This window comes from Lissotriton helveticus, chromosome 1_1 (assembly GCF_964261635.1).
Source record: "Lissotriton helveticus chromosome 1_1, aLisHel1.1, whole genome shotgun sequence".
Classification (NCBI taxonomy): Eukaryota; Metazoa; Chordata; class Amphibia; order Caudata; family Salamandridae; genus Lissotriton; species Lissotriton helveticus.
In genome coordinates this window covers 472,316,471-472,330,371 of record NC_136057.1, presented here as the reverse complement: position 1 = coordinate 472,330,371, position 13,901 = coordinate 472,316,471, and the positions used below count along the sequence as shown (strand labels likewise).

At 46.8% G+C, this 13,901-nt stretch overlaps 1 protein-coding gene across 4 annotated transcripts in view; it reads right to left on the bottom strand.

Annotated features, from left to right (window-relative positions):
- ARFGAP3 (ARF GTPase activating protein 3) overlaps positions 1–13,901 on the bottom strand; it is a 469,979-nt gene that overhangs the window by 257,010 nt on the left and 199,068 nt on the right. For all 4 annotated transcript variants that reach the window (XM_078673894.1, XM_078673892.1, XM_078673893.1 and 1 more), the window contains exon 5: positions 5,279–5,356. In XM_078673894.1, coding sequence (XP_078530020.1) covers positions 5,279–5,356 — 78 coding nt within the window. The remainder of the gene's footprint in view (positions 1–5,278; positions 5,357–13,901) is intronic.

The window sequence follows — 13,901 nt, the reverse complement described above, 5'->3', positions numbered from 1 at the left end:
ATGAGAAGCAAGAATGTAAATGCCCTTCATTTAAGCCAATAGTACTATACATTAGTGGTCAAACTAGCACCGGGAAGAGCTTTCTAAATAAAAGTTCTTACTGCTTATCTACAGAAGAACACAGAATCACATTTATCATGTGTAGTAACAGCACCAACTGGATTAGCTGCAGACAACATTAAAGTAATTACTTTATATCAACTACTTATGCTACCTGTTGAACATGTCAATAAACTGGAATAACAAAGGTCATCTGGTGAAGATTGTCATGAGGTGACAAAGAATGGAATAAACTGAAGATTTTCATCATAGATGAGGGGAGCATGGTTTTGAACGTAATACTTGCTTTCGTGCACTTAAGAATGTAGCAGATTTTAAAAACAGAGTATGAAGTGCTGTTTGGAGGAAAGCATTTAATTGTCTTTGGGGACCTACTCCAGCTTACCCCCCATTAAAGGACAGCCTGTTTTCAAGACACTTCTCTGTAATGAAAGAGGAAATTCTTTGGAAAGCATTGGCAATGTAAATATTTGGTTAAACATCGAATACAAGGAACTAGTAAAGAATATGTGTCAAGCATCTGATGTGGAATATGGACATATATCCATAAGGCCATTAGAGTAGTAGTACTGACATAAGAGGGGAAACGTGCTTTGGAAAATCGACTTATCAAGAAACTATTTTCATCTAACAGCAGCACAACTAATTTATTGAAGAAGACAAATCCATATGCTGTTTAATGCCTACACTTCAAGAGTGCTCCAACTTTAACTAACAATTATTGAAGCTGGTGGAAGAAGATACTTTGGAAATTACAGCTATCGATTGCATGGAAGCCCAGAGAGTAACAATACTACTAACTGAAAAACTAAGAGCAAAATTGAATTTTTTGGATAAGTCTGTATTGAGGACTGCAGGATTAGAAAAGAGTAAAGTAAATGGTAAAAACAACAGGTGATGGACAGAATGCAGAACATTGTCATACATTCACCCCAGTACAGAGATCTGGGCCTAAATCCCTTGTTTTTTTGCACTCCACACCACCCCAGGTCAGACATGGCCATATGCAAATCAGCCTTGACCCTGTGCCTCATGGGAACAGTCCAGCCCGAACTGCCAAGCCATGTCTTTCCTGGACCGGAATCAAGCATCCAAGGACCGGTTTCTGGCTATCAGCCGTCATCAGCCTGGATAGCTTGACTCCAGTGGTGTGGAGAGCATGGGACTCACGTCTGAGCATACCCATCCCACTCGGGGCGACAAAGGCAAAAACAACAGGTGATGGACAGAATGCAGAACATTGTCATACATTCACCCCAGTACAGAGATCTGGGCCTAAATCCATCGTTTGTTTGCACTCCACACCATCCCAGGTCAGACATGGCCATATGCAAATCAGCCTTGACCCATGGTGCCATGGGTAAAGTTACTGATTTCATACATTTTAAAAATAGGGATGAGGTAGAACATTTGGCTATAAAATTTGATCAGAATGATGGCGTGAAGCAGATTAGCCGATGTATTGTATGTTTTTTGCTTATAATGGACTTCTATATGCAGCAACAATAGTTTCCAATGTCTCTAGCATATGCTGTAACTATTCATAAATCTCAAGGTTTAAGTGTGGACGCAGCTTTTCTTACTATTGGAAGTACAATATTAAAAGAAGATATGTCGTATGAAGCATTAACCAGAGTTAGAGCATTGTCAAGTTTTTTTGTTCAATTTGATGATGGGAAAGTTAGTGCTGATGCAAGCTGTGTAAGAAAGTGCAATCGGTTAAGACGGCTATATGCTCCTCATTTAGGTCAGTATCCTATTTATAAGAAACTGATATTCTGTCCGAAGACGAAGCTTACAAAAGAGTCGACAGATGTTCAAGAAAAGAAAGGAAACAAGCTAGAAGGTGTTAAGAAAACCAAGTGGAAAATGAGGGAGATATTGTAAGTTACCAGTTGGAAAACAGTTCAGGTGTCAACTTTTATGGAAATGTTGTTCTCAATGTGCTCTTTTATTTACCACATCTTCTAAATCAATTTCAACAAAAACCAGATAACCGATTGCTTTCTGCATTTGCTCTAATATTTACTCTGGATTAGAACTGTAATGCATTCTGCTTCAGCCATTCAAGAACTTTTAGATATATGTACTAATAGTAATATTTACTCTCAACAGTCAACAAGACGCACAAGAATTTAGAATGGTCATCCTTGGAATTGTAGAAAGTAGTAGTAAATATTGATGAGTTATTTGGACTGAGTTACAAACGAAACCAGGATTGTAAAGATTACTTTTTTACATGAGCTCCAATAAATTCGGAGTGATTTATGTACTTAACGCTAAAAGATTGCAAAACTGTCCTTTTCAGAGACGGATTAAAAATGTGGCTGGCCAAATTGTAGATCAGATCCTATATCAATGTTGCACCTACAAAGAACTGGAAATTACCTTATATTAATGTTACAATGATGCAGAGTAGATGTATATAAATTGGAAACAGAAATTGCAAACTTCAAAGCTGGACAAATATCTATTTCTGGAGGCCTTGCACGAATTTGGCTATAATCTTTCACAAAGGACTGAATATAACATCTAGATATTACACTTTGTATTGAAAGAGTGAATCTGGATGGACAGAATGCAATGACAGCAACGTTAAGATTCAAACCAAAACTGCCTTTCAGACTATGAAATCCTTACTTTTTGTTTCTTCAACCAACATTCTAAGGAGTATTTCTGGAAGAAATACATGTACTGTGTTTTTTCTATGTGGATCATCAGTGTTTTAGAAATCATTCGGCCTATCAGGGGTGATGTCAATAAAATGTTCTCTATAATTCCTTTTATCTTTCACAAAGGAGTTAATATAACATCTGGATACTACACTGTCTAAATAAAGAGTGAAACCGGATGGACACAATGCAATCACAGCAATCTTAATTTAAAACAAAAACTGCTTTTCAAACTACAAAATTGGCACCTTTTATTTTTTCAACCAAAGCTCCACATATATTTGCTGGAAAAAACGTAATGCATGGGATTTTGTCTAAGTGGAACATCATCATTTTGTCCTCAATTGGCCGAACAGGGGTTAGGTCTTTAAAAATATCTTCAAAATACAATTCTCCTCCATATGCATTTTATTCTCAGTGTTATATAGTGCGAAGTTGACTCAAAGGTATCCGGTGTCAGAGCGCTTTACATGAGCACCAGTTGAGTTACGTAAGGAGACGTTCATTTTTGTTAGGCACTATGAGATGACATGATTTGCCCAGAATCACAGGATGTTGAAAGCCGTTGCCGAGACTTGAATCCGGTTCCCCAAATTTTAGGTCGACGGCCCTTGCCATTAGGCCACATCCTCTCCCCATTAGTACTAGTACTATTGTACCAGTTATCATATTAAGAGAATTATTTTTAGGACACATTTGTGTAAGTTAGTTTAGAAATTGTAGGTAAAACAATTACGTTGGTAGTGCGTGCAATGGACAGTGCCAATTATTTGTAGTGATATACTGTGCAGTTCTGGGGGTTGTTCTACAATTTATGTGATTGTTTTTTCCTCACAGAGGATGAACATTTATGCAGTACATCGTTTATGGTGTACAAGTATGAAAGCTGATAACAGTAAAAAAGTGAAAAAGAAATGTTTTCCTTTAATGTGATAGACTGTTACAACATAAGCAATGCATACTTTTTTTGTTTCTGAAATGTAGTAAATGTAATACCGAATTACATTTATGTTGTTTTCCCTTTTCAACAGATGATGGACACCATCTATTGGAGTAAAGTAATTTCCTATTTATTTCTCTGTAGTTGAAGAAACGCACATTGTCAAGGTGTACACCATGAGACTCTCATATAGCCACTGAGACATGCAGACAAATATTCGTACACTAACACCCCCATTCACACACTCCTATACGCACCCACTCACCTATAAAATCACTCAGCCACCCTCTAAGTCACCTATACAGTGACTCACTCACCCATTCATTCACTCCTATACCCACTCACGCACCCAGACACTCACCCATACAGCTACTTATGCATCCTTTCACTCTCCTATACAGCCACCCACGCACACATTCACAGACCCATACAGATACTTACACAATGATTCATAGACCAACACACCCATTTACACACACCCAGTCATGGATCAAGTGCAGTATCCAAACAGGCACTCATTCACAAACTCATTCCTATAAACTTTCACACAACCACTCACTAGCCCATACAGCCACTGACACACAAACACTCACCTAAAGTCAAACATGCACCAACTCAGTCGACTATATAGTCATTGAAAGACACTCACTACCCAATACAGCTAACTACACACCAACTCTCTCAACCAAACACCCACTCATGCACCCAAACACCCACTCATGCACCCAAACACCCACTCATGCACCCAAACACCCACTCATGTACCCATACACCCACTCACACACCCAGTCACTCACCTATACAACCACTCATGCACCCCCTCACTCACCTAAACAGCCACTAACACACCCATTCACTTACAGACACATTTACGCACTCATATTTGTACTCACATACCCATTCACTCACCAATACAGACACTCAGATTCTTTCACTCCCCTATACAGTTACCCACACATATTCAAAGACCCATACAAACACTTACAGACCTATTCATGCACCCTTACACCCAGTTAAACACCCCGAATTAGCAAAAATAGCAGCTCAAGTATAGCTTTGTGTAAAAAAGATACAGCACATATCCTTTACAGTGTGAAAGAGACTTAAATCTGAATTTGTATGAGATAAATAAGCATGTTATTTCCGGCTACACTTTCTGCTTTGATTAGACTAGCCCCATCTACTTCACCACATATTCAATATCTGCTTTCTGCTAAATTAACTGTCGACCCATATAGCCCAGATTCTTTCACTGTTTACCGCAAAGTCTATCTAAAATGGTCCCACACACTGTGGATGAAGACTCTGGTACTAACATTTGTGTATATCAACATGGGAGAGAAACTAGAAAATAGGGACCAAGGAGAACAGAAATATATTGTAGGGCAAACATGCATTGCATTTAATACTGCATAGTACAACACAGGTATACTTGATGAATGCTGATGTGAAAAGATGCAAGCAACAAAGTAACTCAATGGAAGCACCAGAGTAAAGTATCTCTTTTCACAATGTTCACACAATTTGAAGGGATCGTATTTCTGTGGTTAGTTAAAACAAAATGGTTGATTTTAACTTTGCAATTCTTTTATTAGGTACATATTACCTGCACATGTGAGGCAAAGAAGTCTTCCTCTTTCTGCTGGGGAGACAGAGGTGGTTGTGCACTGCCATCAAGCCACAACTGCAACAGAGAAATAATTTCAAATTGTAATAAGAGGATTTCCAATATCTTACTAATACAGGCTGCAATCAGAAACACAGCTTTATATTAATAGCTTATTTATGAAATGTATAGTGCATGTCCTTTCTTGATTAGGGCTCATTTAAGTTTAAGTTTTAAGTTTAAAATATTTATCAAGCGCAACATACACCTGGACGGTTTCTTGGCGCTAAAGTAGCAAACAGCCAGCTGGGCAAGAGCAGTCGCTAGGACGTCGACTGGAAAGACAGGCGGAACTTACGAGAGAAAAACCTGAGAAAATAAAAAGGTCTTCAGAGCTTTGCGGAAACTAGAATACTGGGTAAGGGACCTAAGATGGAAGGGGAGAGAGTTCCAGAACATGGGGGCAAGAGTGGAAAATTTTGAACCACCCTGTTTTTTTTTCCGGTAACGGGGTACTGCTAGAAGCAGATGTGCCGAGGAGCGAAGGTCTCTGCCAGGGACATAAGCCTTGATGGCCGAGGATATGAAAAGGGGGGCCAGGCCAGTCCTGGCCTGAAACGCCATGCAGCCTAATTTAAACAAGGCGCGTTCCCGCACAGGGAGCCAGTGGAGGGTTTTCAAGAGGGGGGAGGTATGGTGGAATTTAGGGAGACCAAAGGCAAGGCGGGCGGCCTGGTTCTGCACTAATTGCAGTTTACGGAGGCTATACTGAGGGATGCCGTTGAACAAAATGTTCCCGTAGTCCAGGCGGGACAGGACCAGTGCGGACATAATTAGTTTGAGTGCAGGGAAAGAAAAGAAACGAGAGACAGAGCGAATAGTACGAAGAGTAAGAAAGCAGGAAGAAACCACCGAGCCAATCTGGGAGTGCATAGTAAGTTGATCATTAAGCTTAATGCCAAGAGTCTTAACAGAGGAACCAGGGGTGGGAGGAGAACCAAAGGAGGGGGGCCAAAAGAGAGAATTCCAGGGACTGGAGCAACCACCCGTCACCACAAGTTCCGTTTTATCGGGATTGAGTTTCAGGTGGTTGAAGTTCATCCAGTCCCTGATGAAAGATAGAATGGATTGGAAATTAGAGATAGAGTCAGGGGTAGAGGACAGATTGAAGATGAGCTGGAGGTCATCGGCATAGTTATATACCGTGACCTCCAGCTGCTGAAGGGCAAAGATGAGGAGCGATATAAAGGTTAAATAGTAAAGGAGAGAGGGAAGAGCCCTGGGGAACACCGCACTGGACCTGACAGGGGGTAGCTGAAAACTCCCCAAGATGAACCGCCTGGGTCCGGTCCCTCAAAAAGGAAGAGAGCCAGATAAGGACTGATCCTCCTAAGCCCGCCGCCTTGACACGGGAAAGCAAGATGGAATGATCCACCGTGTCAAAAGCGGCGGACAAGTCAAGGAGGACCAGCGCCTGAGATCTGCCTGCGTCCAGACCCTCTCTGAGGGTGTCTGATACTGACACCACCACTGACTCTGTCGAGTGCCTAGGCCGAAACCCAGCCTGACACGGAGCCAACCTCCCATTCTCCTCGGCAAAGGAGCTGAGTGCAGATGTAACATGTCGCTCAAGCACCTTCGCCAAGAAGGGGAGAAGGGAGATGGGGCGATAGTTGGCCATCACAGAGGGGTCGGCTCCTGGCTTTTTCAGGATGGGGACGATGGAAGCGGCTTTTAACGATGGAGTGACAACCCCTCGAGCCAGTGAGTCGTTAAGAAAACCCAGAGGGGGCAAAGGACAGACAGTATAAATCTGCCGTAAGATGTGTGCCGGGCATATGTCAGAAGGGGAACCGGACTTAATTTTAGGAAGGAGAGACAGGAAAAGATCTTCAGAGAGAGGAGGAAAGGAGTTCAAAAAGGCTGGGGCAGGGGGTGGAAGGGGGTCAACAAAAGAAGAGGAGGGAGGGGGAATGTTGGATTTAATTGTCGTGATTTTTTTGACAAAATAAAAATTCAACGCATCACAGAGTTTCTGGGAAGGAGGGGGTTTAAGTGAGGTCCTGTCGGAGAAAGCCAGATCGTGGGTAATGGCAAAGATCTCCTTTGGTTGATTCTCGGCCGCCAAAATTTTGGCCGAGAAATAGGCTTTCTTGGCCTCAGTAATGCTTTGCTTATAGGTCCCCAGGAGATGGACATAACGGGTCCTGGAGTTGGAGGAGTAGTCCAATCTCCATTTGCGTTCCGCCCTACGAACCGAAAGCTTCAGTTCCTTCAGCTCGTTGTTGAACCACCGATTGGCGTCTTTAGGGCGCCTAATCGAGGTGCGCCGAAGAGGAGCCAAGCAATCGCTTCCTTCCATGAGCCATGAATCAATGGCTTTGGCTTGGGCTGCAGAATCCAGTCCCGATAAAGGGGGAGAGGAGGCCAGGAGTGAAGTCGAGAGATCAGACAGATTGACCTTACCCCAGTTGCGAGCCCATGAGTTTTTGGTGAGGGTAGGGGTCTTGGTCAGACAGAGGCTAAGGGAAAACGAAATTAAAAAGTGATCGGACCAAGTGCAAGGGACAACAGACAGTGCAGATAGGGAGCAGTTAAGAGACCAGACCTGGTCTAGAATGTGACCGTGAATGTGGGTAGGGGTGTGAACAAGAGAGATGACATTAAGAGAGAGGAGGGTTTCTGAGAAATCCTTTGACGAAACGCACTCCTTGGGGTCCGAGGGCCAATAGTTAAAGTCCCCCAGGACTCAAGCTGAGGCATAGTTGACCGCCAGGGTGCCAAGTAGATCTTGAAAAGCCGGGAGGAAAGATGGAGTAGGTTGGGGAGGGCGGTAGACAAGCACAATGGCTAAGAGGGGGGACAGGGAGGTAGAGCAGGCCACCAGATAGTCGATTCCTGCCAGGGAGGGAGAGGGGAGGACTTGAAACTGGAGATCAGAACGGGCAATGAGAGCAACGCCTCCACCCGCTTTCCCGCTAGGACGGTCGGCACGAATAGCGTAGTAAGTCGAGGGGAGGGCAGCCAATAGAGATGGTAGGGAGGCTTCAGAGAACCACGTTTCCGTCAGCAGCAGTAGGTCGGGTTTATCAGTATCTAAGAGGATGAAAAGTTCCTGATGATGTTTAATGGCTGACCTGGTATTAAGTAAAACGATAGATAGGGGGGGAGAATGAGATTCACAGGAAGTTGACACAGCGAGGGACGATGGAGACGCGAGAGGTAGAGGGCAGCCCAATGGGCAGGCATGACAGGGAGAGTTACAGCCCAGAAGGGTGATCCGATGGAAGGTACGAGAATCGAGGGGCCAATGGCCTTGTAGTAATGTCAGATCAGCTGATGAATATTGAATAAGGGGACCAGGTGTTATAGCCCCTAGCCCCGGTCTGCCGCGGACGGGCGCAGACGGGCTTAACTCTGGCGCAACTCCGGCGCGCCTACGTCGCGCCCGCTGCGCTCGTCCGCTGCGCTGACGCATGAGGGACGTCTATATAGGCAATGACGCGGTGGGGGAGGAGTCGGGAGGGCGGGGAAGGAGTGGTGAAATTAAAAATGAAAACAGCCGTCCGCCGCTCGTACTCAGCGGGACGGTGAAGGAATGATCAGTGAGGCTGCTATCAATCAGCAGAGCAGGTAAAGCGGAGTTTTAAAAACAAAAGTCTCTTTCCAGCGCTCAGCGCGAAGCCCTCTGCCCTCTGCCACAGGGCTTGAGACTACTCGTGAGGGGAGGTGGGCGGATACATTTAGAGTTGAGAGAACTGATGATCTCATAATTTCTGGAGGTAGCTTCTAATACGGAGTAAAATTCACAGTATGGGGGCGTGGCCAGGAGGTCCGACATGGCAGACGCGTTGTAGAAGAGCTCCGTGGGCTCGTACATTATCCGCCATTAACCCTTGTCATCCACTCGATGAATTGCCATCTCCAGCCCTCCCACTGCCTACAGGACCCTCCGAGCTGCAGCAGGGAGTCAGTGCCATGGCGATTGCACATGGAGAACTGGGGATCGACATCCTCGGATCGCCTGCTGCTGGGCCGCTGCGGCTCCAAGACACAACGTACACCGGGACCCGCCCACCCCCTCTGGGGATCGCGGTGAGTGGCGTCGGGATCCTAGGCGCCCCATAGGAGTGTCTCTGCTGCGTTGGCTGGCCGGAGCGTCGCTGGTGGTGTCCCATGATCGGGATATCCCACGGCACCGGGATCGGGCCTTTCGCAACCCCTCAGCCTGGTGGCCATTTTGGAGGCGCTGGGTGCGCCATGCGGTGGTAAAGCTGTACCACGGGGACCTAGCTGAGACCAACGCTGAGTCCCCCTTTTGTGTTGGTGCTCTTGTGATCGGAAGGCTGCATCAGGGGGCACCAACTGCTGTACAGACCACATATGATGGGAGCAGAGACCCTGCTGCAGAGGCAGATTGGTGGCTGATTTAAGCGCAGACCTTTGACCATGAGGTGGTGAGTGCACTAGTCTCCCCGGAGATATTAGTGGAGAGTTTGGGTGCTGTTGGGGCCCGCACGGAACAGTGACAGGGGCGGGAGCTCCCTCTTCCCCTCCCCCCGTGAATACTTACCATTGGTCCCTCTGTGCAGACATTGTGCAGCGAGGGGCTATTGCTGCATTGCTGTGTGTGACTGTGGTAGAGTTGGATCCCCCAGACATTATTGTCGCAGGGCTTCATTATTGAGCGTGCGCATCGAGCCCTGATGCAAAAACCACCGCCCAGGGCCAGGCCGTGGCCCGTCACTGTGTGACTTTTGAACTTCCATGATCGAGATACTGTTCTTGCACAGGCCAGGTTGGCTGGCAAACTTCACTTCGCGTCTCTTCATATCCAAATCTTTCCGGACTACACGCGCCTTGTGCAGCAGCTCACCAATCTTTTACTGCTGCCAAAGCCAGATTGCGGAACCTAAAGATCCAATATTCTTTGCTTTTTCTGGCAAGGTTGAGAGTCATTTACAAGTCACGTCCTCACTTTTTCGATACACCAGAGGAGGTCTTCGCCTGGACGGATGAGAAACAGAGCCACAAGCCGCGTACTCCACATTTGACTCTGAATCATCGTCCAGAGAAATCATGCAGCAGTCGGTCAAGCCTAAGAGAAAACCCATTTGTAGATCACGATCACAACGCCGCTCCAAATCGCGAAGCTCTTCTGCATCAAAAATAGTGGAGAATCGGCAAACCCAGACACCAACATAACTGGAGGCTGGAGAACTTTCATCGCAACGGTTGCAGTACGGATGACGTTTGCCTTATCTCAGGCCTATGTTAGGCCTCCCCCATTACTTTTCTCTCCGAAACCTATATTTATGTTTGGTGACAGTTCTTTTGGGACTTCTTGGTATGGGGCTGGGCCCTGCTCCCGTTGGGGCAGCGGCATGACACATACTGTGACAGATGCTTCAGCTGTTATGAGGTATTGGGTGGGGTGGTGGGGGAGGGGTTGGGTTTTTTAAATGTTGTTAATTATACGGTGTCTTGCTCGCTTCCTATTGTTGTCTATATGCCCCTCGCCAGCCCGAAATTCTCCCTTTTCAGTAGATGTCTTGCCCTGTAATGGACCCAGCGGGTAGGCTCTGGGTGGTTAGTTGGGATGTACGGGGGGTGCTAAACAAGATCAAACGGGGTGCGGTCCTCCGGCAGGCCAAGCGTGCCTCAGCCGATGTTCTTCTCCTACAGGAGACCCATTTTATGAGCACTAAGGTGTTGTGCCTCGCTCGCTTTGGCTATATACAAGTTTACCACGCGGGTTTCACTAGGGGTCCCGGGGGAGGGGGGCCATTCTCATAAACCGCAGTTACCTATATTCGCTCTAAAACGAGGACTGAGCCCCAGGTTCGATATATTTTAGTGTCAGGGATAGTTTAGAGGAGGCCATTCTTCCGGGCAGCGTTTATGCACCCTTTCACTCTCAGGCTCGTTGGGAGAGCGACTGACGACAATATTATTAGATATGCCTGTGGGCCTCTCAATCATAGGGGCAGACTGGAATGATGTGGCAAATGTGGCGCAGGACAGGAGGCAGTCACGCACGGTGCCAGAGGCTCCTAGGTCTATGAGTCTACATACACTAGTCGGTGATCTGGGGTGGTTGGACACATGGAGGCACCTGCACCCAGGCACATATGGCTATACGTACTATTCAATCGTCCATGACTCTTTCTCCAGACTCGATTATATATTCATACCACACTCCTACTATTCCGGAATTGCAGCTGCTGCTATACAACCTAGTGGTCTATCTGACCACTCCCCAGTGGCCTTAACACAGTGCTTAGAGCTGGTGCGCTCTCCTTTCCGATGGCGCCTGTCGCAGTGGCATCTCCAGGACCCACAATTCACGTCATACTTACATCAGGCGAGTATTTCACTTACAACTCGGGTACCATGGACTCTACGGCTATGCTCTGGTAGGCTTTGAAGCCAACCATTAGGGGGTGGATATTGCATATTGTGCCGCTCAATGAAAAAACGCAGAGAGGCCTTGCTCCAGACCCAGGCTCAAATCGTGCAATTAGAACAGACTTGTAGAGGCGAACATGGTGGGCCCAGCCGCCAATTACTTCTGCTCCAACAAACCTATGCCAACCCCTCTGCGCGAAGAGGCCAGACAGGCTTGGCTGTTGTCCCGCGGTAGGATCTATCAATGGGGTGACAAATCCAGCTCTCTTCTCCACCACTTGTGCCAGCGCGCTCTCCGTCCAGTGAGCATACCAGTGATTCTCGATGGGGATGGCTGGACACTTACGCACCCAACGCAAATTACGGCTAGTTTTGCGGCATACTATACGGAGCTCTGTGCGCCAAGAGACGCACTCCCGGAACCCTTGATTCGGCAATATTTCGATGACTTGCCTCCCAAGGCCATCTCCGAGGTGTGTGAGGGGGGATTTGGATGCCCCGCTAACTGTGGACGAGTTGAGTGCGGTGTTGGTTGACTTACGCACCAGGAAGGCACAGGGCCTCAACGGTTTCTCTTGTGAATTCTTTAAATGATTTCAGACTTCTTGGAAGCAATACATGCGGCCCTTGATGGCGGGAAGCTCCCTCCAGATGAGCGCCATGCTGAAATCTCAGTCTTCCCCAAGCCGGGCAGGCCTCCGGAAAAATACTCCTCGTATCGCCCTATTTCATTGTTAAATATTGAGGCAAAACTGTTGGCCAAAGCATTGGTCAACCATATTCTCCCGAATATGCCAGAACTGGTTCACCCGGACCAGGCCGGCTTTATGCCCCAGCGTGCTACTCGTCACAATATCCGACGGGTTCTCAGCACAATTGCGGCCATTGATCGCCTAGAGGGCCTGGCAGCCCTGTTTTTAGCAGATATTGACAGAGCATTCGATTCGCTGGGATGGATGTATCTGTTTGCTCTCCTGCAACGCTTAAACTTCGGCCCGTCTTCTGTCTTATATTAAACTCCTACATACGGACCTTTCCGCCTCTCACCGAATAGCTGGGCAGTATCTGCCCCATTCCCTATAGGGCGTGGTACCTCTCACGGTTGCCCCCTTATTTATTTGCCATAGCTATGGAACCACTAGTAGCATGGGTTCTTATCAATGCTCAGCTTAAGGGTTTTGAACGGCCTGGGGGGTTCTCGGATCGGATCACTCTCTACGCCGACGATGTCCTTTTTTTCTAATGGAGCCGCATCGGACGGGACCGCGTATTTTCCGCATAATGCAGATAATCGTCCAGCATACTGGCTTGTATATGAATACTAAGAAATCTATACTGTGGCGACACGTGGAGGCCGGGATCTGGGCGCCTGGACGACAGAGGTGACGTGGCTACCACAGGTCTGAAGTACCTCAGGGTGTTCATCTCTGACACTCAATCGATCTCATGGGAAAAAAACATTGCCCCCATTTGGACGTGCTCAGGCTGAGAGGGAGTCGTGGTTGCGTATGCCCCTCTCCATACTGGGCAGATCAGCCATCTTTAAAATGGTATCCCTTCCTCTACTCCTTTACCAACTGCAGAACCACCCTTTTCAGGTAGCGCCCTCCTGGTTTCGACAGCTGAATTCCAGGCTCAGCCGTTTTTTGTGGCACGGCCAAGCTGCTAGGGTGGCACTTAAGACGTGCTCTCAATCAACCTATTGCAGAGGTATCGCGACCCCTGATATTCAATCATACCATGCAGCCTCCCATCTTATGGTTTGAAGCAACTGGTGGTTTGGTATTAGCAATGATCCAGCATATCGGGTAGAGAAATGGTTGATGGGGGACATGATGCCACACCGGCTGCTTTACACGCTGAGAGAGCAACACAATCTGCCACCTGCAACTCGAGTTGTCTTTGGTGTGTGGATTGACTCGTTGGGTGGGGTGGTAGCGGCGATTGATGGGGGGAGACTCATCTCTGGCAGAGTGGCCTCATGCCATAGGTAACCGTGCTGGTAGGATTTAAACAATGGGATGCTCTAGGTATATCTACCCTGGGAGACGTTATGCATGGTGTCTCAATGAAATCTTTCCAGGACCTCAGACATGAATAGGACATGCTGCAAGCTCAATTCTACAAATACCTACAACTGAGACATGCCTTATCCCCATATATTGCACACCTGGACCCCCTTCACAAATTAAACCCTATCGAGGCTAAAGTTTTT